This window comes from Balaenoptera physalus, assembly GCF_965194825.1.
Source record: "Balaenoptera physalus genome assembly, chromosome: 3".
Classification (NCBI taxonomy): domain Eukaryota; kingdom Metazoa; phylum Chordata; class Mammalia; order Artiodactyla; family Balaenopteridae; genus Balaenoptera; species Balaenoptera physalus.
This window is the reverse complement of record NC_138890.1, coordinates 65,708,461-65,734,904: the sequence shown is the minus strand read 5'-3', so window position 1 is coordinate 65,734,904 and position 26,444 is coordinate 65,708,461. Positions and strand designations below refer to the sequence as shown.

The following is a 26,444-nucleotide window of genomic DNA, read 5'->3' as shown; positions in this document are numbered from 1 at the left end:
TTTCTTTTTCAAAGCTTGACTCTGAGGAATAAGCTGTTTCAGTGACAGAGTATAACACTCTTTCCTTTTCTTCTCCACAGCCACAAAGTTTATTCTCTATTATGGTACACATGTTCTCAAGACCTTGAACCTACACAAGCCAGGGACTGACTCTTGTCATCTCTCCTTAAGGGGCTTGGGCCCTGCTCCAACCCAGAGAGCGGGGCTCATGCTAGGTATAAGTTCCCATTGCAAGCCTTGATCTTAACGCCCCAGTCCTCTGAGCTCACCCCTGATGCACGCGCAGGCCAACCTACCCCACTGCTCATATGACAATGGACTGGAAACTGCCGCCACAGCCCCTAAGAAAACCCAACCAGAAATAGGTACGTATCATCACTGGGCTCCATTTTCCTCTGAAGGCAGAGATAAAAGACACAAGTACATAGCCTATTTTGAGGAAAACATGAACACACAGGAATCTTTTATAACCTGGTATCATCATAAAATCCAAAAGATGGGTATTTTAATAGCACCCTTTCCTCCCAAAGACTGTAAGGTACATGAAGTATTTCTTGAAGTAGTCATATTCTTATACAAAACTTCTGAAGACTGATAAATCTACAATCTACTTTTTCCACAGCGTTTCCATCATGTTAAAGTATAAACTTGTTGAGACTCATCGTGAATGTAAAAGGTGTCACAAAGCCACCTCAAGAGGTCAGTCAACCATTAGGTACAAATGGTGGGCAAGAAGTATTACAACAGCCAGCTGCTGGGTCACCATAATTTATTGTTAATTTTCACTTAACAGAGTTAGGTTTTTGGATTTTATGTTTAAAAATATAAAGAAAGTCATCTTCCAGAGTAGTGTCTATTTAAAGTAGGCCACTGAAAGTTGTAATCCTAGACTTGCTTTTTTCTGCAAGGGTGCTAGAGGAGAGCAGCCATTCTCTTGACATCTGCCCCATTTAAAGAATTCCGCTCTGGCTACTGGCCTAGTTGTTTCAAAAAACATTTTAACCAAGGCTTATGCAAGACTGGGTTGCTGCATCTGATCTGGTGTCTTATTTACAGCACAGGGCGGGGGTACATGAACAATGCACTCTTTGTGTATGTGAGGGTAAAGAGGGGGGCTTTGGCAACTTTGTTAAAATCAAACCAGCCTTTTAAAAGAAACTGACTTCAAAGAGGAAACTCAAATCTTCCTAGATCATACCAGCACATTCCTGTGAGGGCACAGGGTGACTTTGAGAGTGTAGCCCCAAATTCGATTTCAAATACCACAGCAGTCCCACCTCATTTCCAGCCAAAAACACGCCGTTTTCTGAGACATAAGACAAGACATCCCAACCTCCCTTACACATTCCTAGACAACTGGCAGATTTGCTTAAAATACAGATCTTGATCCCTCCCCTGCTACAGCTGCTCCCCCTGCCCTCCTAGGCTCAGAAGACATGGTGAGGGCTCAGCCCAACAAGATAGCAGGGCCTTGCCAAGTCTCCCAATTTGAGGGTGTTTCCCCCTTTACAGGAAGCTCTGTGGCTAGACTCTCTTCTGAACTGTAACATTCTGGATGGCCCAGAAGCAATGCTGCCCAGCTCTATGCAGTGTACCGTAAGCCTGGCTAGGAAGGCCACATGTGCAGTGAAGCAGAATGGTTCTTCACATTGTTCCAAAGAATAAGAAAGGGAATCAGTTCCTGCATGCATTTCTACGGGGGAAAAAAAAACAGCACAGAAGGAGCAAGGGTAACACAGACTTGCCAGGCCTATAAGATGAGACCAAAAACTAATTCATTATATTAAAAAAGCTGAGTTGGCTTTTCTGTGAGGTTAGAAAAGCTGCTTTAGCATGCCTGTTTCTCAGGTCTCTTGAGAGCTTAAGAGTTCACCAAGGGTCCTTGAAACAGAGCTGGCCACCAAAGCAGAACCTGGTTCCTAGGTTGTGTCAACTCCCCCAATCCCAACTACTCCGATCACCTTCTGTTTCAGATCTCAAATCACCATGGGCTTCTTTTTAACTCAGGCTCCCAAAGTCTGTACTGGTCTGCTTGTCCACAATGGGCAGTGGGGGTCTGAGAGGAGCTATAACTGAATGTACTCGGGGAGTACAGCAGGGAGTTTTACAACAGAGAACATAGATGGGGATATTCCCATAGTCAATTCCCTCGAATAAAAGCCCACCTTAGATCAAGAGACATTTTGAAGTTGTTAAGAACAGTATGGGACTGGACAAAGAGTTAACTGGAAAGGGCATAATTCTGTCCTAGGGTAGGCGTAGGAACTATCCTATCCCTAGCAGTCCCCATGAGTTAGGTCACTAGCAACCTAAAGTAAGGGATATTTCAGCAGCTATGAATTATAAGGGAGATAGTTACTAGTTCAGGCTGACACTTCTTTTAAGTTCACCTGGGTCTCTGGACCAGATGTTCCTTTTTTATTCAGGTGTTCTCACATTCCTTTATCTGAAGTCTTGTTCTTTCAGGCATGTGCAGTCAATGACAGGGCAGGGGGGGAATGGAGGAGTAGAAATTAGGTTCTAGCCACACACACACACACACACACACACAGCCACTGTGAAAACTCCTCTTGAATATATATATCTAAGTTTCTTCTGTATCCCCACCCTTCCTATAAGCCTCCTACTACAGAAATATCTGCAAAGCATCTGAAGCAGGTAAAAGTTAGAGGTTGTGAAATGGCACATTCAGCACACAAAGGAAAAATACCAATTTGCAACACATACAGGTGGAAGGTTCTGAAGGTGAGAGTACTTTTATGGAATAGGCTGATCCTCAGAGTGAAAGAAGAGGCCGGCATATAGCAGGTTAATAAGTTCAGCAAATGACTCCTGAACATGTCAAGTTCAGCAGTGTCAGAAGATCATGAGAACTAGAGACATGGAAGCAGGTACTGTTGTGAGCAACTATATTCCTCCTGCAAATGCCTCTCAGTATTGGCACACAGACCAGATATTGCCAACAGTGCAAAATACTGCAAGGAAGCAAGTATGTTATCCGTAAGTTAACAAACTGTCACTCAAAAGAAGTCCCACACTGGAAATCGCTCAAACAAGAGCCCCTTCACCAACACCTTTATGCCACCAACAATGCTGATAATCCACTGACAACTCAACAGGAAGGATAGCATTCAGCCTACCTGCTTAGGTGTTCAAATGGCTAAATCTTGGGCTAAGGGACATGTTCTAAACTTACATCATTCTTCATCTTGTGTACACATACAGTTCTTACTCATCCTGTTTTTTGAAGGTAGTGACTTTTAACAATAGTAACCAAGAAAAAGGCATCAAGACTCTAGTTGTAAAGTCCTCAATATTCAGAATACTTTAATAATAATAAAAACATTCTGGTTCACTCAAGAACTGCACTGCCTAACATGAGTCTGATGAATACTCTTCCTACAATGTCACCAAAATTCTTTCACCAATCCAGCTTTAATATCTCTTTCCAGACTATATTCTCTAGCAGGCCTAATGACACCCAACTTCTGCTACTAGTTCCAGACTGAGCACACTGCTTTCTCCCTCACCTTGGCATCCCTCCACCCCAACCAAATCCAACTTGACCTTTGAAACCAAGTTCTTCATGGAACCTTTCCTAGACCCTTCCAGCTCTGCAGCCCCCATTTGCTCACTAATGTTCTGTCTCAGAACATTTTTATTATTCATTTCCTCCCAGCAGTATTTATCTTTGCCTCCTAAGCTACACCAAAATCTCCTACGAAGGCAACTATGTCTTATACTTCCTATAAAGAAGCCAGGAGCTACACTTCAGGGATTTAACCATTTCATGTGCTTACCCTTTACTTGCAATCTTCTCCCTTATTCCCTTCTGGTTTTCATACAAATCCAGACAATTGAAGATTACCACCTTTTTAAAGCACAAGCAACTCATAAGGAGAACATTTATTTGGTACCTTCCCATTTCAATGTATACTGAGCTTTATAAAAATAATCAGAAACATCTTCAAATGGAACTGGTGGCAACCAAAAGTTAAGCTTTGAAAGATGAGATTCTGACGGATGTGGATAAGGTAAAGGCCGTGCTCAGATCAAAGGGTCTGCTGCTCTCTTTCCCTGTGGAAACCACTTCGTCTCCCTGTTCAAACTGCCATATTAAGAGCCTAGGCAGGACTTCCCCGGTGGCACAGTGGATAAGAATCCGCCTGCCAATGCAGGGGACACAGGTTCGATCCCTGGTCCAGGAAGATCCCACATGCCGTGGAGCAACTAAGCCCGCGCGCCACAACTACTGAGCCTGCGCTCTAGAGCCCGCGCGCCACAACTACTGAAGCCCGCATGCCTAGAGCCCGTGCTCCACAACAAGAGAAGCCACCACAATGAGAAGCCCACGCACCACAAAAAAGAGTAGCCCCCGCAAGCCGCAACCAGAGAAAGCCCGCACGATGCAACGAAGACCCAACGCAGCCAAAAAAAAAAAAAAAAATCACGTGGTTTGGAGTATCGGCCTGCCCTGAGTCATGTGCCTATAGTGACTCACTGTTACTCTCCTCCTTCTCCAGCTAGTTCCAGACTAAGTTCAGAATTACCATGACACCATGTTACAGAGCTGCAGTGCTAGCAGTCTACCAAGTTACAATATAGATCTTGCTTAATCAAGTCCAGCAGCTGATGTGTTCAAACAGTTGTAGAATAAACAAATCACAGCTATAATGCCACTTCAGGGATCTGTAACCTAAAGGGATGCCTCTGTGAATCTTTGGAAAAATATACAAACTGTAAAGCAATACCTACTTTGTATATTAAAAGCAGATTTATGAAGGCGAGCTAATAAAATATAACAGCACCTCAAAAGAGGTTAAGAATTATTAGAAACTGTTTGAGAGCGCACATTCTTAATCCATGACAATGTTAGGGAGAAAGTAATAAGCTAACATTCAGAAGGCGGCTGGTTTACTTTCCATCACAAGTGACCCAGAGAATCAATGAAAAGCTGAGAAGCCAAAGGACAGTCACAGAGGAGTCTTCACCAAGAGCACCACACTGCAGGTAGCTACTATTTCCAACTTACCCAAGACAAGGTAGGCACTAAGAGGCAGAGGCAGGACTCCAGCCTCAGTCTGACTTCATGCTACAGCATTAGCTCAGAATACTGGGAAATGAGAGGGCAGACAGGAGAGAGTGTGTCTTTGAAGACAGGTTTGCTATTATGGATAATGGGAAAGGGCCACTCACTTTCCTTGGACAAGGTGAGAGCCTGGAAAACTCTTGGTAGACATATTAAAGAAACAGAATATAACAGGGAAGACGGAAGAGGGAAAAGGGTAGGAAAGTGTTGCAGCCAGTTTGAAGGGCCTCTTAATATGCCTATGATTTATTTGGGTACATAATGTCCACAAATTGCCTATTTTCTCTTGGATGAGCTGTCAGATTTCTGTTAAACATGAGAGTTTAAGATTATCAGGAATTTTTGTTTGTTTAAAGACAAGGACCAATGTCTACAAAGTCAAGAAGAGAACAAAATTTTAAACTACTATATTGTCTGTCCACTCAATCTTACATATTCAGAAAGATCCCAGTATCCTTTAAATATGGGTAGTGATGATATTTAGTCCTGTAATTGTAACAATTCTTGGGGGTTACAGATCAACAGCTAATAGTAACAGGCTCCCGCTTCCTATAAGCTGATACTTCCTTTCCAAACTAAATAGAGCATATGCTAACAATCCTGAACTTTCAGGAAAGATTTGTTATGATATTGCTAGGGATATACTTGAGGTAGTTAAACTTTTGGCAAGAGCTGACCATTGGGAAATAGCAGAACTGAGACACTCCAGCTAAGAGTGAATGCTGCTACCTTCCCCACTAAAACCAGAACAAATGGAAAAACAAGCTTACTTCCTGAGTAAAGGGAATCAGGGATCCAGAAGTAGTCGAAGGTTTGCAATCTTTTTCTGTGAAGAGCCAGAGTAAATATTTTAGGCTTTTTGGTCAAATACAGTCTTTGTGTGTCTATTTTTTAACAATCCTTTAAAAATGTAAAAACCATTTTTAAGTCACAGACTGCAAAAACAGGTTGTAGGCTGGATTTCACCCACACACAGGCTGTAGTTTGCTATCTCTGGTACAGACAACAAATGGGGATTTATGTGAGACAGCACATGGAACTTTATTATAAAGGTAGATTTGGGACAAATAAGAGTTGAAATAAAAGCAAACTACTTTCAAGTAATAAGCTGAGCAAGAAGAGCTCACAGTAAACATGAAGAGAACACATTAAGGCTACATGTGAATATAGTTAATTCTAACTGGGAAAGTAAGTAAAAAAGGAACACAAGGAGGAAAGAAAAAAAATTAGAAGACAATTAGAACAGACAGAGTCTACCAGAACCTTACTGTTATGTCGCAGCCTCCAGTGAGCTAGGACATGAACTGCCTGCAACTCTTTTCTAACTAAACAACCATACGTAAATTTAACTTTTAATATTAAGTGAAGTGAAACATTTAAATACACAAAAAGCAAACCACTTACTACCTACTATGTAACTTACTTTTTATTGAAAGTATCTTGCATTCGTGACTGATGCTTTCTGGGTAACGCCATACATTTTAACATTAAAGGTTAAATTATTTTTTACATGCAAGTAGTGTTTATGGTTTTCCCCACGTAGGATTACTGATTATAAAAAGATGACACACCACATGGGTTAAGTGTCTCTTTTAATAGAAAAGCCAGCAAACTGTCTAATTCTGTTTCCTCCCAAACCACAAACTGAGTAGTAAATGAGCCTCTAGCCAACATATTCAAAGCTGAGAGGATTAAAAATGAAAAAACAAGTCCTCAGATCCAATTAAGGGAGCCCTGCTACATATAGGCTAATCAATACCAGTGGACTCCAGGAAGCTGGAAGACATTCTGATAACCCCACTCTGATAACATTTACCTCAATTAGCCTTTTTCCAGTTTCCAAATCATGAATAAAGATAATACGTTCTTAATTCTATTTCAGAAAATTTTTTTGCAAGTTGTTTTATTTACAATGCCAACTTTTAAAAGTCACTAAACTAAAGTTAACTGGACAATAAACTAGGCATAAATTGCTTTACAAAAAGAGGGAAAGCCCAAAATGCCTCTTTCTATAGAGAACCCACAGTTCAGTTTTATTCAGAGCAAAGAAAAAAGAACTTTTGATCATACTAGAAGAAACTGAGCCATAAGTTTGGAATCTGTACTGAAACTACACATGCAATGAGGACAACATTCTGCTAATACAACTGATTTGCTGCTGCATTTGTGGACTGTTTTTCTAATATTAACAATTATAAACAAAGCAGTGCAACTAGTATTTGGAACAATCCTTACAGTGTTACAGCATCAGACACAAAGTTTCACTTCTCCTCACACCACTGGTTTTCTTTGCGTACCTAGAAGAAGAGACAAATATAAAGAAGTACCTTAAGTAGTCTTCTCTAAGACTACTATCTAATGATTCATCAATAGCCTGTGAGGTGGGTCAGAAGGAAATAGATAGAAAACCGGAAAAACCCAGTTAACAGTAGGCTTCCAGGTTACCATTATTTCTCTCCCCAATTTTTTATTGTGCCCTGCTGAAATTATCAAGAAAAGCAAAGACAATGGGCAATTACAGCTTAAGTCACCAGAGATGACCTGCGTCAACAAAATCATTCTGATCTATTCATTTCTTCCCCATTCACTAAGTTGCTCTGAAGTAGCCTGGCACATAATCCATAGGGCCTGCTCTTCTGAAGTCAAATATTGATGGCTTACGTGTAAGGTCCCAGGTGCCAAAACTAGTAACTGCTAAGGAACAAATATCAAACAGCACCTTTGGATGAAAACTAATTGTTCTTATGCTTATAAAAGAACAGTATCATCTAAGTGCTTAGACTAAGAGACAGACCAGAATATTTTTAGCATATAGAAGGTACCTATTTTCCCTCAAGTAAAGTCAAGACTCCTTGATATAAATACCTCTTTTCCTAGCATGCTATGGGTTTTAGTCTCTCTTGAAAAGCATTTGATCAAGAACAAGCTGTTAGCCACCTACCTGGGCTTCCTCTTCTTCAGTAAAATCATTTTTGATATTGAATGTCTTTCGAATCTCCTCAGGAGTTTTCCCCTTGATCATATTGGCAACAGTCTTGCAAGTAACATCAAGCAAACCTTTGATGTCTAAGTAGTTTGCTGCCTGTAAAGTAATTGTTGTTTTCATTAAAGTATACTTGATGCTTTAAATTAAATCCGAAGTCAGTGACTAACAATCCATATCTAACTTAGCTTAAAATACTAGTTAATTTTAAGAAATTAAATGAATAAATAAATCAGACAAATTCTTCTGTGAAAGATTATTGTATGTCCCATTCTTTGTTATACCTCTGTAATATTGAGTCCTTGTGCTACATTCAGCAAACTACACTACCTCAAATGTTAAAGAATGGCCACTACTGGCAGTTGTGTACGCGTGCACACACACAAACACAAGTTTGTGTTTGACAAAAATATTTAAAGAATTCAGTGATGTTCCTGGCGGTCCAGTGGTTAGGACTCTACGATCTCACTGCCAAGGGCCCAGGTTCAATCCCTGGTCGGGGAACTAAGATTCCATAAGTAGTTATAGCATTACATTTTACTGACCTTCTGATTCAACTTTTGGTTTCTTTGATTTTCTCTATTGTTTTCCTGTTTTCTATTTTACTGATTTCTGCTCTTACCTTTACTACTCCCTTTCTTTGGGATGAAATGCATCTTTCATTAGTTTCTTAAGGTAAAAGCTTAGACTGCTGATTTGAAACTTTTCTTTTTTCTTTTTTTTTTTAAATATATTTATTTATTTTATTTTTGGCTGCATTGGGTCTTTGCTGCTACACGTGGGCTTTCTCTAGTTGCAGCGAGTGGGGGCTACTCTTCGTTGCAGTGGGTGGGCTTCTCATTGTGGTGGCTTCTCTTGTTGTGGAACACAGGCTCTAGGCGCGTGGGCTTCAGTAGCTGTGGCACGAGCGCTCAGTAGTTGTGGCTCACGGGCTCCAGAGCACAGGCTCAGTAGTTGTGGTGCATGGGCTTAGTTGCTCCGCAGCATGTGGGATCTTCCCAGACCAGGGATCAAACCCGTGTTCCCTGCATTGGCAGGTGGATTCTTAACCACTGTGCCACCAGGGAAGCCCCCTTCTTTACTAATATAGGTGTTTAGGGCTATCAATTTCCCTCTAAATGCTACTTTAGCTTCATCTCACAGATTTTCGTATGTTGTGTTTCATTTCCATTCAGTTTAAAATACTAACTTTTCTTTTGATTTCTTCGTTGACTCACGGGTTACTAAGAAATGTGTTACTTAGTTTTCAAATATCTGCAGATTTTCCAGATAGCTTTCTGTTACTGATTTCTCATTTCATTCCACTGTGATTAGAAAACATATTTTGTGTGACTTGAATCCTTTCAAATGAGACTTTTTTGTTTGTTTTGTTTTGCTTTGGCTGTGCCACGCAGCATGTGGGATCTTAGTTCCCCAACCAGATATTGAACCTGAACCCCCTGCAATGGAAGCACGGGAGTCTTAACCACTGGACCACCAGGGAAGTTCCCCTGTGACTTGTTTTAAGACCCACAACATGTCTACCTTGGAAGTATACACTTGAAAAGAATATGAATTCTGCTGTCATTAGTCTTCTACATCCTTATGATTCTCTGTCTACTTGTTTTATCAATTATTTAGAGACAGGTTTTGAAATCTCTAACTATGATTGTGGATTTGCCTACTTATCCTTTAGAGTTCTATTGGTTTTTGTTTCACTTTCTGGAAGCTCTGCTTTTAGGTAGAAAAACATTTAGGATTCTTATGTCCTCTTAATAATGAATAGACCACTTTATCATTATGCAATGACCCTCTTTAATCCTGGTAATATTCTTCGCTCTGAAATGTACTTTAATATAGTCACCCCAGTTTTCTTTTGGTTATTATTGTTAGCATAATATTATCTTATTCCACCCTTTAAACCTAATTGTGTCTTTATATTTAAAGTGAGTTTTTCGTAGACAGAACAGCTAACTCTTTCTTTTCTATCCAATGTGATGACCTCTAACCTTTAACTGTGGTGTTTAGACTGTTTACATTTAATGTGGTTATTGATACATGGATTTAAATATAGCATTGCAGAGTTTAGAGTTAAAATTCAGTATCAATGAATTTAACAAATTTAACTCCATGAAAAGTGCTAAAGGTATGGACTAGAAATATCTTATACTATGCATTAAAAACATACCAGTATAAGCTCAAAAAGTGTTCCTTGGTCAACTTTCAGGAACTCTTGATCCCACACAGGGATGTCATCTGTCCGCTTTTCTTTGTTCTCATCATCCTCAGGAGGAGGAGGATCATCCTTGTGGTGGGTGCACCACTGAATGACCTACAACAACAAAAGTTCATTCCTATATGGCATTTTATAACAAGGTACTTCGTTCCACTGCTGGGGCAACGTTATTCCTACATGGGGCTGAGAACTAACTGTAAGTCAACTTGAATAATAAAGTTAGTAGCCCAGCTTGAAAAGTACAACCCTAGAGTTCATGGAAGATCTTAAATAACAGAGAACCATGAAGACAGATTACTATACTTGACCATACTAAAAAGCTCCTGTGCAAAAAAACACATTAAGTTAGACAGGACAATGACTGGGAAATACCTGCAACATGTACATGCCAGCAATGCATTACCTTATAAAATATAAAACCTTAAAAATCTCTACACAGAAATGGGCTAAAGATATGAACAGGCAATTTACAAAATAAATCTGAATATGAATAGTCAAAAAGGAGGAAATGCTCAGCCTCATTAAATGCAAAATTAACACTACAGATACTACTTTAGACTGTACCCCCAAAAGATAAATAAAAATCAAGATGTCGATACTAGTCATTGGCAACAATGTGAGGATAACATGAACTTTTCTACTGTAGAGTGTAAATTGGTATAATCCCTTTGAAAAGTAACCTAGGAGTACCTAGGGAAGCTGAATATGTGCATACACTATCACCAAGCAATTCTAAACACCCTAGACACATGCACAACACTATCCAGTATAAGAATAATGCAGGAAAAGCCCAAAGTTCCCTTAGTAGTGGAATGAACACATTAAAGTTTCCAGAAGCTGATTAGCTAGACTGTGCACCATCTTATAGACCACAATCTACACTGAAAGTGTTAAGTTACAGAATCTAGGTGGTAGGAAAATGGGTGTTTGCTGTATAATTTAACTTTTCTGTATGATTAAATTTTTTTTATATTATAATGTTTGGGAAATAAACAATGCTGAGAGAAAATGGGAGAACTGAGAAATTATACTACCAGGATACAAAAAAGGGAAAGAACTACTTCTAGAAGAAAAAGCCAAGCATAAAGGGCTTTAATTAAGTAGCTTTTTAAGAAGTATTCCAGTAGTATACGAAAGAAACCAATTAGTAACATAATGGCATTTAAAAAGTCTTAAAAGGCTAAGTAGGGTTTCCCTGGTGGTGCAGTGGTTAAGAATCCGCCTGCCAATGCAGGGGACATGGGCTAGAGCCCTGGTCCAGGAAGATCCCACATGCCACGGAGCAACTAAGCCCGTGCGCCACAACTACTAAGCCTCCACTCGAGAGCCCATGAGCCACAACTACTGAAGCCCACGCGCCTAGAGCCCGTGCTCCGCAACAAGAGAAGCCTCCACAATGAGAAGCCTGCACACCACAACGAAGAGTAGCCCCCGCTCGCCGCAACTAGAGAAAGCCCGTGCACAGCAACGAAGACCCAATACAGCTAAAACTAAATAAAATAAAATAAATTAATTTTTTTAAAAAAGCTTTTAAAAAAAAAGGCTACGTAAGAAATTAATGCCGATGGGAGTTTCTGGTCAGATGAGAGACAAGGAAGGGAAATTTTACTTTACACTTTTACAGTTTTGGGGTCATATAATCAGTAAATATACTTAAGTTTAAATATTGATAAGTAATAATCCAAATAGATTGGAAAAAAATTATTCTAATTCTAATTATTCTAATTATTCACCCAACCCATTAACTCTAACCTCTACTTCCTTGCCTGTTCACTATGATCTAGCCACCACACTAGCCTCCCTGCCTTACCTCAAAAGACAGGACATGCTTTTATCTTAGGGTCACTGCACTTACTCCCATTACCCAGAGCTTTCTTCCCCCACATATTCATGTCTTTGTTCAAAGATCCACTTCTCACAGTAAGGCATTTCCTGACCATCTTTATTTTACAAATAGCCAACTCCCCCCTACCATCCCACTTACACTCCACAGCTTTTCCATCTGACATATTTGTGTTGTATGCTTCCCACACACCTTCAGAATGTAAACTACCTAAGAACAGATCTTGTCTCTTTAGTTCACTGCTGTACCTCCAGCACCTAAAAAATGACTGGAATTTGAATGAATGCAAGTAAAAGTCCTTTTAGAAGCATTTAATATTAGCATAAGATAGAATGTTAATTTGCAACACAAAACCCAGAAGTCAGAAAGGAGATCTAACTAGATAAAATACAAAGCTGTGAATTGACCTAAGACAAGCAAAGTGGTAAAAACTACATAAAGAACTCCTATAAAAAGCCTATTAAGACTACAAAATGGATGAACCTTGAAAACATTACTGCTAAGCGAAATAAGCCAGACACAAAAGAATATCCTATGATCCCATTTTTATAAGATAGCCCAGTATAGTCAAATTCACAGAGACAGAATACAGGATAGTGGTTACAAGGGGCTTTTTACCCAGACTAGGGATATTAAAAAGATTGGTAATAGCCAATCATGGTAAGAATATGGAAAAATATGCAGTGCAGCTGTATCTCATGCCAGGGTCAAGAGAAAGCATAAAATGCAACTGCGTATGGTCAATGACTCTGAAAATTCCTTAGGAAGGGGCCAACTGGAACCGACCGTTCCCATCTCTAAGCCTAGCCAGTTTTCCCCGCAATGTGGAAACTGGCTGCTGTTTCTTCAGAAGAGCATTCAGTTAAACAGCTAGCTCTATTAAGGAGCCATATGCTCTGAAACACTAAAATCCTATTCAATGTAGAGGGCTGGGGAATTCCCAGGTGGTCCAGTGTTAGGACTCGGTGCTTTCACTGCCATGGGCCCAGGTTCAATCCCTGGTCGGGGAACTAAGATCCCTGCGAGCCGCGCGCAGTGCAGCCAAAACAATGATAATATGTAGAGGGCTGTTTATGCTTAGACACAGGGTAAGGTGATCAACTAAAAAAAAAAGAAACAAACCAAAAAAAGCACATATCTTGTTCTCAAACTCCTTTTTTTAATATTTTTTTTAATTTTTGGCTGCGTTGGGTCTTCGTTGCTGTATGCGGGCTTTCTCTACTTGTGGCGAGCAGGGGCTACTCTTCGTTGTGGTGCACGGGCTTCTCATTGTGGTGGCTTCCCTTGTTGCGGAGCACGGGTTCTAGGCACGTGAGCTCAGTAGTTGTGGCTCGCAAGCTCTAGAGCACAGGCTCAGTAGCTGTGGCGCACGGGCTTAGTTGCTCCGCAGCATGTGGGATCTTCCTGGACCAGGGCTCGAACCCGTGTCCCCTGCATTGGCAGGCGGATTCTTAACCACTGACCACCAGGGAAGTCCCTCAAACTCCCTTTGAGGCATACCCATTCAGCAGACAAGCAATACAAAAAAATTTCCCTTTTTGCTAAGCACATACCATTATATTTCAATAATTTAAATGTGCTAATGAAAAAGACTAGACAACTTAAATATTCACAGGGCCTGGTTAAACTAAAATAAATATCTTAGTCATAATCTTACTATATAGTTATTGGTTTTGTTTTGTTTTGTTTTTAAGGAAGCTATCTATATATCAATATAGAAATATCACCAGGATATTGTTAATGAGAAAAGGGATACATACATACATACATACATACATATATATATATATATATATATATATATATATAAGGGTATAGTTGCTACCTTACCTTTTTTAATATTGCTGCATTAACATTTGGCAAGGGGACTGGATCATCATCTCCTTCATCATCCATTCCCAAATCTAAGTAAACCAAAAGAGAGTTGCCATTATTTTCTAGCCCCATTATAACAACCAGGCTGTTTCAAACAAGTAACTTGTAAGACATGTTATCTGAAAGACTATAAAAGTACTTTACTAAGAATAGTTCTCTTGAAAGTATTTAAAACTGGCGGTTCCTAGCAACAGCTCCATGAACCACCCAAAACTATATAAAAATGTGTGAGAAGACAAATACAGGATTATATAAAAAGAGTTCTTCATTAGGAGGAAAAGTAATTTAATAAGTGGGCTTGAGATAACTGGGTAACCATCTGGGAAAAAATTAAAGCCAGATGCTTACCCTTCCTCTTTATACCAAACTCTAGATGGACTGCACTTAGGAAAATAAAACAATGTGAGGTATTGCAGAAGTAACAGAATCTCAATCTATTAAAATCTGAAGCCCAAAAATGTATACACACACACACACACACACACACCAGATCGTGCAGCCACTGACAAAAAACAAGGCAGGCAGCTCCGTACATACTGGTATGATTTCAAGATTAAAGTTTTTAAAAGCCAGGTATAAAAGATAAATGTTACCTGAATAAAAATGGGAATATACTTATATTTATATTTAAAATATCTTCAAAAGGATATATAAGGAATTATTAATATTATGTCTAAGGTAGTTAATGAGAACATGGGTTGAGAGACTTAGTTTCAACATATACCCTTTGGTGTTATTCATCACATACATACTACTTATAATTTTGAATATATAGGTTTCTCTAATAAAAAGTCCTAACTTTTAGACTATCAAAGTGGTTGCTGAGCTCCAAAGAGAAAACTTAAAATCCGTATGTTACTTAAAGATTCTAAATAAGAGTATTTTTCAAACCAAATGGGTCCATCCTTCAGTTTCTACAGGACTAAAAAAGAGCTGCCAAAGAAACTTATGTAACAGAAGTACCAAGATCAGAGGTCAAAAGTACTGCATTGCTCTACTGGTTGTAGCACAGCACCAGTTATGCTGACGCGGTTAAGTGCTGAGTCATACATTTGAGTCCCTAATGTATAGCTGTGCTAGGCAGGGAAGAATCAGCAATGAATACAGGAGGATGGGAGGAACTGTTGCAATTTTAGATAGAGTTGCTCAGGATACCTCACAGAGAAGATGACATTTTAATTAAAATCCTAAAGGAGAGAACACCTAAGCAGAGGAAATGGCAAATGCAAAGGCCTTCTGATAGTGTCCTAAAAACACTAAGGAATCTAGTGTTACAAGAGCAGAGTTAGCCAGGTTGAAAGGAGATGACAGGGCCCTAACAGGGCCTTCTGCAATTTGGCTACTATATTGGTAAGAGATAGCAGAGAGCAGGAGGGGAAAGAGGGAAACCAATTATGGGGCTAGCAATGATCCAGGCAAGTACAAGTGGCTTGTACAAGGTATATAGCTATGGAAGAAGAAATAGTGCAATTCTGTATGCATTTTGAAGTGAGAGGCAACAGTATTTGCCAATAGATGGAAAGCAGAATGTGAAAGGAGTTAGCGACGGCTAAGGCTTATAACATGAGGAACCAGATGGATGGAGCTGCCATTGGAGTTGCCACTAATTGATATGGGGAAGGTTGTCAGAGAACTTGTTTTAGAGGGCAGGGAATCAAGAATTCTAGTTTGGGGACTTCCCTAGTGGCGCAGTGGTTAAGAATCCGCCTGCCAGTGCAGGGGACACAGGTTCGAGCCCTGGTCTGGGAAGATCCCACATGCCGTGGAGCAACTAAGCCCATGCGCCACAACTACTGAGCCCGCGCGCCACAACTACTGAAGCCCACGCACCTAGAGCCCGTGCTCTGCAACGAGAAGCCACCTCAATGAGAAGCCTGTGCACCACAACGAAGAGTAGCCCCCGCTTGCCGCAACTAGAGAAAGCTCACACGCAGCAACGAAGACCCAACGCAGCCAAAAATAAATTAAAAAAAAGAAAAGAATTCTAGTTTAATAAGTTTGAGATGTCTATTAGATATTCAATGGTAGACCAAGAAGTTAAATATGCAAGTCTAAAAATCAAAAGAAGAGATTAGAACTGTAGGTAAGTTTGGGAAATGATGTATAAATGATTTATAACACTATGAGACTAGCTGAAGTAACCAAGGGAATGACTGAGTATTGATCCAGTGAAGAGGTACAATGATTAAGCAAACTCCGGGGAACTGAAGGCTTTAAAGATGGGGAGACAGGTTGTGAGTGAGCTAAGTATTAAGTATCCTGAAAGCCAAATGTAGAAGGGACTGATCTACTGTCAAAGGCTATCAATAAGTCTAGATGAGAAATGAAACAATGCACTTGACAACATGGAGATCAATGAGTTTAACAAGCTTCTCCAGTGGAGTGGTAAAGATGAGAGTATATTCAAAAAGTATCCTATTTTCCTGTATGGGTACATTCACTCATCTCCCCTCTATTCCTCCCCACCAATGCCTTTACCTGATCCCATCTCTGCTGACAGTAAAACTATAAAATTACAATATTTCAATTTGGATCAAGCCACTTATGCTTTTCTTGAACTAGTATGAAATATTTTTAACTCAGAGGGGAGAAAAAGAAGTTATACTATGGAAAATGCATGTGTTTGGGGAATGAACAGATTAGAGGAAATGAAATACATAAGACCAGCTTGTTTAGATACAAATGTTATTTGGAAGAAGGCTTAAGTCACATTAAAAATAAGGGCCTTACAGTTGTAAAGGATCACTTCTCTAGCATTTAAACCGAGGATTTGAAATGGTTTTTGCTTTTAGACTGAATGCACAAGTACCAACAGTCATTCCTTTAAGCTATTTAGTTTCAAGGACTTCTGAAAGACACCTGTATCCTGATACCACAACCTGGACCTGAAGAAATGAGTCAATCCATGTGTACACATGCCAAGATTTTCACTTCTGATTGTCCACTGATTAGAAGATTTTATTTCAATACACTCCAGTCTTCAAGAGGCTAGAATTCTATATAAACCACTGGTACTTAAGATAAAGCCATTCACCTCTGATGCCCAAAGCTATGGAAGGAAAGAAACATTTTAACTGTTGCTATCTATCATCCACTTGCTTCAGTGATCAAAGTTGGCAGAAAACCTTCAAGCAGCCCTATGTTCCTACACTAGCAAATGCTTCTTTGAAGCAGCACAAGAGAGATTAGTGTGCCAGGCACCAACTATGATGAAATAAAGCAAGTATTCAGGCAGCAATTTTGTTATCAGTTTCTACATCTTCTAGATAAAGCCTTACTCACCTGCCTTTAGGGACACCTGGATAACTTTCACACTCTTTTATCAGTGACCATACTATAGTTCTTCATTCAACACGTACTTGATGAACAGTGACTGTGGGATGTACCAAGGGGTTTACAACTTAATAGAAGTAATCTATGTAAGTTACCAGGGTGCAGGACTGTAAGTGCCACATAACTGGTGTCAATTACCAAAAACAACTTTATGTTCAGCTTTTATTTTCTATTAGAAAACAGGAAAAAAACCAAAAAGAAAACCGAAAAGAATATGTTCAGCTTTTATTTTCTATTAGAAAACAGAAGACAAACCTTCTGCAGCTCAGCTTCTGCCTCTACCACACCTAATACTTGCTGTTAGAAGTCTTCTAACTTATTATCCCTGAAATCCTAAGTGACCAGTCTGCAGTATATGAATCTGATAATCACTCTGGTCACTTCAAAATGCCTCCCTTTTCCCTTGGCTTCCTACTCCACATATTCTCCACTTCTGACTTCACTCTTAACAGTCCATCCTGCCCCAATATGGCCACCTGCCAAGCTCAAGCTCATTTACTCCGACAGATATATATATATATGTATGTATATATACTCCTATAACACACCATACAAAGTCAGTCTATCTCTAGCAGCCTACAACTCAGGGGCCAAGATCCACATACTCAACTGACTAGCAGCTTATTTATTACAAAGATCTTTTGAGGGAATCTCTAACATACACAACATGTTCAAGCTCAAAGTCATTTTCTTTCCATTCCCCTCAAACTTGTTCCTCAGCTCTATCAACTACAAGTATCACAATCACAACCCCAACTAAAAACCTCAATTTTTTTTTTAAACACATCCTGTTTACTTTACCTCAGAATGATCTCCCAAAACATCTTAATTTTACTAGATTTGAAATATCACCTCACTAGTACTACACACTGCACTCTCTCCACAAGCCTTAAGAATAACATCAGCCAAGAAGTTCCCATAGCACCACTTGGCACAATTTTATTAATGCACTAATTATACCATGTGACCGTTAGCCTTGTTTGGTGTCTATCTCCCTGCCTAGTTTATAAATCCTTCAAGAGCAAAGACCACTTCTCACTCACCTTCTTTTCACCAGCACCAGGACTTATTCTTTGCCCGCCTTTCTGCTCTCACTGAACACTGACTACTATATCTCCCGCTAATGCTTGGCATATAACTCTTTAATTAAATATCTATAAGCTACAGATAAACAAAAACTTTTTGATATTTGAGTGCACTCAGCCCTCCATATCTGCAGGTCCCACATCCTCGGATTCAAACCGTGGATAGAAAGTATTAACAAATAAAAATTTTTAAATTCCAGAAAGTTCCAAAAAGCTAAACTTGAATTTACATAGCATTTATGGTGTTATTAGGTATAAATACTAGAGATAATTTAAAGTATAAGGGAGAATGTATGTAGGTTATAGGCAAATACTACACCATTTTATATAAGTGATTTGAGTATCCATGGATTTTGGTATCCCTAGGGGATCCTGGAACCAATCCCCTGCAGATATGGAGACAAATGTACTGAAGAACATTCTTATTACTACTGTTTTTTTCCCACCAATTCTAGAAACTGATTTGTATGTCTCCATATACTACTAGTGTCTACCAACCCACCGATAATACTAATTAGAGATCCAGGGCTTCCCTGGTGGCGCAGTGGTTAAGAATCCGCCTGCCAACGCAGGGGACATGGGTTTGAGCCCTGGTCCAGAAAGATCCCACATGCCACGGAGCAACTCAGCCTGTGCACCACAACTACTGAGCCTGCGCTCTAGAGCCCGCGAGCCACAACTTCTGAAGCCTGTGCGCCGAGAGCCCGTGCTCCGCAACAAGAGAAGCCCCCGCAATGAGAAGCCCGCGCACCGCAAGGAAAAGTAGCCCCCACTCGCCACAACTAGAGAAAGCCCGCGCAAAGCAAACAAGACCCAACTCAGCCAAAAATTAATTAATTAATTTTTTTTAAAAAAAAAGAGAGATCCATTTTAACTAGTAAAAGTTTCAAAACGTTTCAGGACCTGTTTTCTTGCCTTCCTTCTTTGATGCACTGCATATATGCTTTGCAGCAGTTTCAGAGGAATGACAAAACAGACAAAAGGGAAGACTTGGTTAAAAAAAAAAAAAAGAACGAAACAGACATCTACTCAGTTTACAATCTACTCAGCTTACTCCCGCTGTTGAAACAAGGTGTTCTATTTAGCTACCATATATAAGGTATCTCTTTTCCAAAGGCTTTAGTTTTTGTCATTAGAAATTATGAATGCAAATTTACTTGAAAGAGAAATGGGCCATTGTCTGAGGCTTGGAAATCATTTCAGTATTAGCTTATGGTATTATCTACCTAATAAGGGAAAAAACTCAGTAATTCAGAAAATGCAAAAATATTGACCTGTACCAAAAAAAATGCAGTTAATACTTTAAAGAAAAAAAAGTAAACTTTACCCCTTCATACCCCTGAGAGTTTTCTGACAGATTGTTACTTCTGTAGATTTGATGTTCACAGGTTATATCAAGCTACTCATTTCTTTGCCTTTCCCCTGACCCATGTTTTCTAATAAACTTACCTTCCAACATGGTCTTAATAGTCACAGATTGTTTCGCAATTTCAACATCAACTTCAAATATCTCTCCGTCAGAACTCTGCAACTTAATTGAAGGCATCTAAAAAAAGGTATTATATTGAATTTGAAATTTAAGAGATATTACTTCTATACAAACTACATTTCAAACTACAGTCTGTTAGACACCTTCTAACTTATTAACCGTAAAACCCTAAGGACCTATAGTATATAACCCTATAAAACACTAAGTGATTATTCACAGGCTAGCACACAAGTGTTTCTATAAAAATTTTGTCAAAGTGTAACTCCTAGGAACAGAAGCTTTTAAAGCCTGCCCTACTGAATTCATTACTAGTGTAAGTTTTAGAATTAACACTTTATATTTTTGATGCAAAATGTATCTAAAATGGACTTATTCTTTGCCCGCCTTTCTGCTCTCACTGAATACTGACTACTCCACCTGCAAACCTGAGGGAGGTAAGTCCAAAATAAACAAAGCTACCAGATAAGACAGTAATTTTCCCCCAGTGAGACTTACCAGTGAAAAATGAGTTCAGATCCAAAGAGTAGATCAGGATATACTTATTTATGTTTGGATCAATGCAAGACCATACACAAAAGAATAAAATATTTTAAGGATAAGCAGATGTTGTAAACCTAGTAAATTTCAGAGTCCTTTTTACCTTTCATTACTGACTGTCCAGGTGTCCAAGTTTGAGATCTCCTGCCAAAGTCCTCATAGTAATAACCTATTACTTGCGCCAAAAATGTATTTATTAACTCAGATTAATTATGAGTCATGAGGAAAAAGACACCTCTTACATAAAAGTTAATTAAGCAATTAACTTCGAAAGACTTGAGTTTCGGCAAAAAAACCAAAACATACAAACAAAAAAACACCTCTTTAAAATTAAATGTTCTAAGCTTCTAAGCCAGCAATTTCTTACCATATTCAGATTCTTGGGGGAGTGGCGCAGGGGAGGGGGGAACGGCAACAATACCTGACTGTAAAAATTCAAAACCTCTTTAAATTTCAAGTATAGATTTTTTTAAAGGTCCATCATAATCCTGTGATGTCACTATAGCTTAAAAACATAGAATTTGGCATTTAAAACACTGATTGAACCTGTTTTAGGTCCCAAGACTTAAGACCCATTAAATCAGCTAAAATATTCATTCTGCTTTCCCCAGACAACTGTCTCCATTTCCCAAACGACAAGCTGTTAAGGCAAGGAAGCAAAAAGGTAAAGCTGTTTTAAAACCAGCCATTGAAATATCCAGCTCTCAGCCGTCCATGGGTGGAGAGAATCAGATTTCATTTTACAGTTCACAAATATGTCTGCTTTTCCGTGATGCTCAGTACTTGCCAATAATGCAGTTGTCCTGCTCCATGGAGAAAGACCCAGAGCAGAGGACCTTCTCTGTGACAAGGCAATAACAAAAGGTATCCCCAAAAGAAATATTTTAACGTGAGCTCAATTTTTAATTACGAAACATTCTATGTTCTTTTTATGTTCCACAGTACTGGAGTGAACATTATAGAATCAAGAGTCTGGCAACACAGTTGATAAAATTACTTTTAAGCAAGACGAACATTTCATATTTCAAATAACTTTTGATAAACAGCAAGATCTGCTTAGTCATAGTCAAATTCGTCTATTAGGTTACTCCTAAGGGAGCTGAGATCTTAATAAATAGCAGAGAAACAATCGGTTAATCTGTAATTCGATGCACTTTGTAACGCTAAACTTGGTACTCAAAGACAACTTTTTTAGTGTTATACAGCTGGAATTCAGAGCAAAATTTTCGTATAATGATGGGTGAAATTTTGTTTGACATGCTTTCAAGACCATTCCTTCAATTCCTTATGCTCCAGTACTTGTAAATCACTCTGAGTGGGTTCTATCAACACCATAAAGGAAAAAACCTGTTTTAAGTGACCCGAAATTCCAACACCTCTTTTTAGAGGGTAGAGTGAAATCTGCATTGCTCTATGACACAGAAACATTCTACTGTAACGCTCTGATGAAAAAATTCATGACCCAAAACCTAAACCTGAAGTCTCCATTAAAAAGTAAACCGAAGCAGGTGAATGTCCTATCCCTTCAAAAACCAGGCACCTCGAGTTAGGAGTTAGTGCACCTAAAAGCCACACCGCTATAACGATGGCATCTGCTATTACAACAAAGGTTTCAGCAAGCCCATGCTGTGGCAAAGTAATGGGAGAGAAATATTCTGAAGGAGCAGGCGGCTCTCTGCCAAGATTCGGACCCAGCACAGTTAGCCAAGACCGGTGACTAGCGACGCTAGATACAGGGGCAAGAAAAGGATGGGTGCCAAGAATCCAGCGCTCCCGGACAACCACCGCCACGCTTCCTCCGGACACCAAAACAACAAACACGGACACACGCCCACGCTCACGACAGCCCCGGGAACTCCATTAAAAGCCCCGCCGCCACCCTCGCCCTGGGTGCCAGTGGCTGGCAGGCTCAACGCCAAGCGAGGCCCCCGGCCCCAGCCTGGGCCCTCAGCCGAGCTCCGCCACGGCTGACGGTCGCCCCGTGCAGAGAAGGCCTAATCTCGGGTTCGGCTCGCACCTTCTCCCGCCCGCCCGCCCGGGCACCCATGGGGCGCCGTGAAGACGCGAAGCTAGAGGAGGCCTCGCCGAGTCGAGGGGCGGGGTGGGAGAACAGGGCCGACAACGGGTTCCAAAGAGCCTGAGGGAAGGCCAGGCCCAGGTGCCTCCCGCCTCCAGCAGGGCCAAAGCACCAGCGGTGCGGCCACCAGCTCGCAATCCGCGGCGCCACCGCCCCTCCCAGCTCCGTCGGCGGCTACTCACGGTGTTAGGATTCAAGGAGATGGCTGGCCAGAAGCTGATGAGAGCAGGGCGGCGTCTGCAAAAAGAAACACAGAAAAGCGGAGAACAAGGCCAACACTGCCGAGCGGCGCGGCGTCTGCCTTTATACGAGCGGGCGCAGGCGCCGAGGACCCTGGCGCCCGTCACGTCACAGAGCCGGCGGGGCTGGCCGGCGAGATCGCCTGACGGCAGGCGGAGGCAGGCCGGGCGGGCCAGGCGGAGACGCGGCGGGGCGGGGCGAGGCGAGGCGCGGCGGGCCTTGATTCTCCACCCCCTCCCTCGGAAGCTCGGCTCGGTCTTCTCAAAGCGGGAACGGAGGACTGGCTGTGGTACTCCACGGCCTGCGAGGGTCCTTCAGGCGGGGGCTGTCCTAAGCTGAATTAAAGACCCCAGACCTGAAAAGCCTGGAAGCCGTGGGCGAAGGAGGGGGAGGAGGAGGAAGGGGGGAGGAAGGGGGGAGGAAGGGGGGAGGAAGGGGGGAGGAAGGGGGGAGGAAGGGGGGAGGAAGGGGGGAGGAAGGGAGAGAGAGGGGGAGGAGGGAGAGAGAGATGTTCTCCGGCGTGTGTGTTGAGGGTGGTGTTTGGGAGGGGCTACGGCTCCCTTTCAGGACGGGGAAACTGGGACTCCGAGAAAGAATGGGAGCTGGCCTTTCCAGTCAGCGCTGTGAGCTTCTGCTCAGGGTCTCAGTATCCTCCCCTGAACCTAATAGGAGTTAGCCCACTCTCCACAATAATCCATGCGGTGAAGTATCGTTACCCTTTTTTATTTGTGAGGGAACAGGTTCAGAACGGTTCAGTGGCAGAGCAAGGATTTTTTGGTACTCTGAACCCCTATTGCCTATCGTTGACTTCTGAAGAGGCCTCCAGTCCAAAGTAACCATTGTTGCAGAGAAACCCCAAGTGTAGAGAGGAGGCCTCTCTCTGCCAGTGAATATCCATTCATTCAGCAGAAGTGTATTGGGGACGGGGGTGGGGGCGTGGAGGGGAGCGGGGCGGTGAAGAGCCACCGGGCGAGATTCTGCAGCGAACCAGGCAGCCAGAATCCAGCCTGCACAGAACTCTTGTATGGGATGCTTCCTGAGGGCTGTGTGATAGTCTCCCTAGGATGAAGCCAACCATTAAGGGAAAGGGGTTAGTCTGAAAATCCCCCCCCCCGCCCTCCCCCCATCCTCTCCAGTCAGAGACTTTGACCAGCTCTACCCTGCTCTGCTTAGGGAACATCGCCACCCCTCCCTAGGAGACGAAGGCGCCAGGCTCAGCTAACCAACAGGCACGTGATGGTATTCCTGACGCCAAAGAAACAAAAGACACTTGCACACAGGGCCCCCTAAAGAAATCAGAGGCCTACAGCTCTTCTGGGAAGGGACTGGCAGGGAGGCCAAGCAGCTCCTTGGGTTACCAGGTCTTTGTCTACTAGCTGTGGTATCCAGTGTCTGCCAGGTGCCATAGCTGATGACAGGAAGATGAAAGGACCTACAGCTCTCAGACTTTGTCTCACAACACCGCCCTGCCCTCAGCAGCTCAAGCTTCAGGTCTCCTCCTCAAGACCCACTGGAGCCCCTTTGCTCCCCTGCCTATGGCATACAAGGTGGCACCTTGTAAAGTCTTGTTGAGCGTCGTAAGCAGTGCCACATCACACATCTAGCCTGAGGATCTAGCACGGGGCCTGGCATAAACTAGGTGTATGTTTTTTCCACACGTCTGTGGTCCCCCAATATTAGAGTCACCAAGAGATTCTTGTTTTTAAAAAGCATATTTTATTTACTCATGCAGCTATTGTACGCATAGATTATCTCAGGAAAGATACACAAGTAATTGTTGGCCTCAGGGGAGGGGCACTAGGTGACTGGAGAAGAGGGTTGGGGTGATTTTTCACTTTATACCCTTTCTACCTTTTGGATTTTGATCCATATGAATGTATTACATGTTCAAAAATTTCTTTACTTCAAAAAAATTGGCATCAGGTCAAGAAAAATACAGATTCCCAGGTCCACTCTTGATGTAATGAATCAGACTCCCTGGGGGCAGGTTTTTCTGACTTTGAACAAGTTCCCCCAAGTGATTCTTAAACCCACGGTAAGTTGAGAAACCACTATAGTAGGGACTTAGTGATGAAGCACTGCTAAGAAGGGGCCAGCAGTGTTTGTCAAAGGTGACTCATTTAGATTCACACTTTCTGAATCAACCATACCCTCCACTCAGGAGAGACAAGACAGTTGCAAGACTGCGGGGTGCGGGCTGGGGAACACGCATCCCCACTCATTTATCCGTAATCACCACCCCAGGTCAAAAAGGAATGGCCCCAACAGAGTCCCCTTGGTATGTGGGTGTGGGTGTGTTGTGGTTTTTTTTTGCGGGGGGGGGGGGGGGGAGGCGGTGATTCTGTTGATCCTGGAGCTAGCCCTAAGAAGGCTGAGGTCTCATCCTTACTTCAGTCACTCCACACACCATGTGATCAAACTCCTTGTGCTATAGAGGAAGAAAATAAAACCAAAGAGAAGGGACTTTTCCAGTGTCACAAAGCCATTGCAGAGCAGGGCTGAGGTTCCAGCCCCAGCTATGCTTCTGCAGCCACAGCCCAGATATTGAATTTTAGCCCCATCCCTCAAATGCCAGGAATATTTTCTGATTAACTATTCCCAGCATACTACCTCCAGGGAAGCAAAAGTCCTGGGATTCAAGCAGTCCAGGTGGGAAAATCTGGTTTTTATGGTGAATTCATTTCCAGAGATGATCTCCCTTTGTAAATAGAGTTTCACTGATGTAAAGGGCTCACAGGAGCATTCCTATGAGGACCGGCCCTCTCGGCGGATCTAAAATCAAACTTTGCTGCCCAGAATTCAGTCACACTCCGTTTGTCAAGGGCTTACCCATGGGAAAGACCTCAGGCTCTGCATGTGTGTTCCAGCCCATAGGACAGCATGTAAGCTAAGAAGTAATCCAGTCTACATGGTCAGAGATCTCCTGGCTGTACTCTCCTGCTGTGTCAACTTTCTCAGTCTTTCTGCCCTGATACAGTGGTAAGCACAGTGACTGTTATATGATCTTGAGCAAGTTATTTCACCTCTCTGAGCCTCACGTTCCTCTGCTTAGCCACTCCTTCTTCCCTTTTGTCAAACTCGAAGCCTTCCATCTAAAATCAGACTACCTATTACTCCAGAGCAGAGAGTGCTGAATGCAAAGAAAAAAGAGTGAAATTCTTGGATCTTGATTAGCAAAATGGACTCTTGAAACCCAAAGCTTTTTAACGCAAGAAGTTTTTTTGAGCAATGAAAGTCCAAGAGGCTGAAGGACTTATATCTTAAATTTTACATCAGCAACAGCATAGTCAGGAAGAAGGTATGATGACACCAGAGCGAGTTTTCTAAAACACTGGGGGTGGGGAAAAAATTAAGGCAAAGTGAGCATTGCAGTTAGCTACTGGGGTGGGCCTCTGAGAAGGGACTCTCTCTCACTCCCTCCCCCGATCCCCTCTACCCAGGAATAGGGAGAGATTAGGACCTACAGAAAGGTTTGGGAGCTCTGAGAGTGAAGAGAATCTGTACCTTGGTCTGTGAGTAAGGTCTAAAGTCTTCCATGATGAGAAAGTATGGCAGCAGTGAAGTAGAAATGGCACCTGGGTGTGCCTAGGCAAGTGGGCCTGGGAGCATCTCAGGCTGTTGAGGAGCATTGAAGTATGTCCTGAGACCCTAAAACAGCATGGAAGTTGCTCAAAGAGG

At 41.6% G+C, this 26,444-nt stretch overlaps 1 protein-coding gene across 3 annotated transcripts; it reads right to left on the bottom strand.

Moving 5' to 3' along the window:
• Positions 1 to 6,497: 6,497 nt before the first annotated feature.
• On the bottom strand, positions 6,498 to 22,867 carry SKP1 (S-phase kinase associated protein 1). Of its 3 annotated transcripts, none has more exons than XM_082454820.1 (7): positions 22,709 to 22,861; positions 20,553 to 20,618; positions 19,873 to 19,969; positions 13,961 to 14,034; positions 10,240 to 10,383; positions 8,031 to 8,171; positions 6,498 to 7,386 (listed from the first exon to the last, which is right to left on the bottom strand). In XM_082454820.1, exons 3-7 carry the CDS (start codon positions 19,967 to 19,969, stop codon positions 7,351 to 7,353), a joined length of 492 nt encoding a protein of 163 aa, XP_082310946.1. In that variant the 5' UTR covers positions 20,553 to 20,618; positions 22,709 to 22,861; the 3' UTR covers positions 6,498 to 7,350. The 3 variants fall into 3 exon arrangements, with proteins under 3 accessions (XP_082310946.1, XP_082310947.1, XP_082310945.1); XM_082454821.1 differs by having other exon boundaries at positions 20,553 to 20,624; positions 22,709 to 22,859; XM_082454819.1 differs by lacking the exon at positions 20,553 to 20,618 and having other exon boundaries at positions 22,709 to 22,867.
• Positions 22,868 to 26,444: the final 3,577 nt, after the last annotated feature.

Bases quoted from the DNA above. Each gene is read 5' to 3' on its own strand.
- SKP1 (XM_082454819.1), bottom strand. From the start codon at position 19,969: ATGCCTTCAATTAAGTTGCAGAGTTCTGACGGAGAGATATTTGAAGTT. The intron at 8,172-10,239 runs GTATGTTTTTAA...ATTACTTTACAG, and splicing joins CACTTTTTGAGCTTATACTG to GCAGCAAACTACTTAGACAT. The intron at 7,387-8,030 runs GTAGGTGGCTAA...CTCTTCTTCTAG, and splicing joins CTGAAGAAGAGGAAGCCCAG to GTACGCAAAGAAAACCAGTG.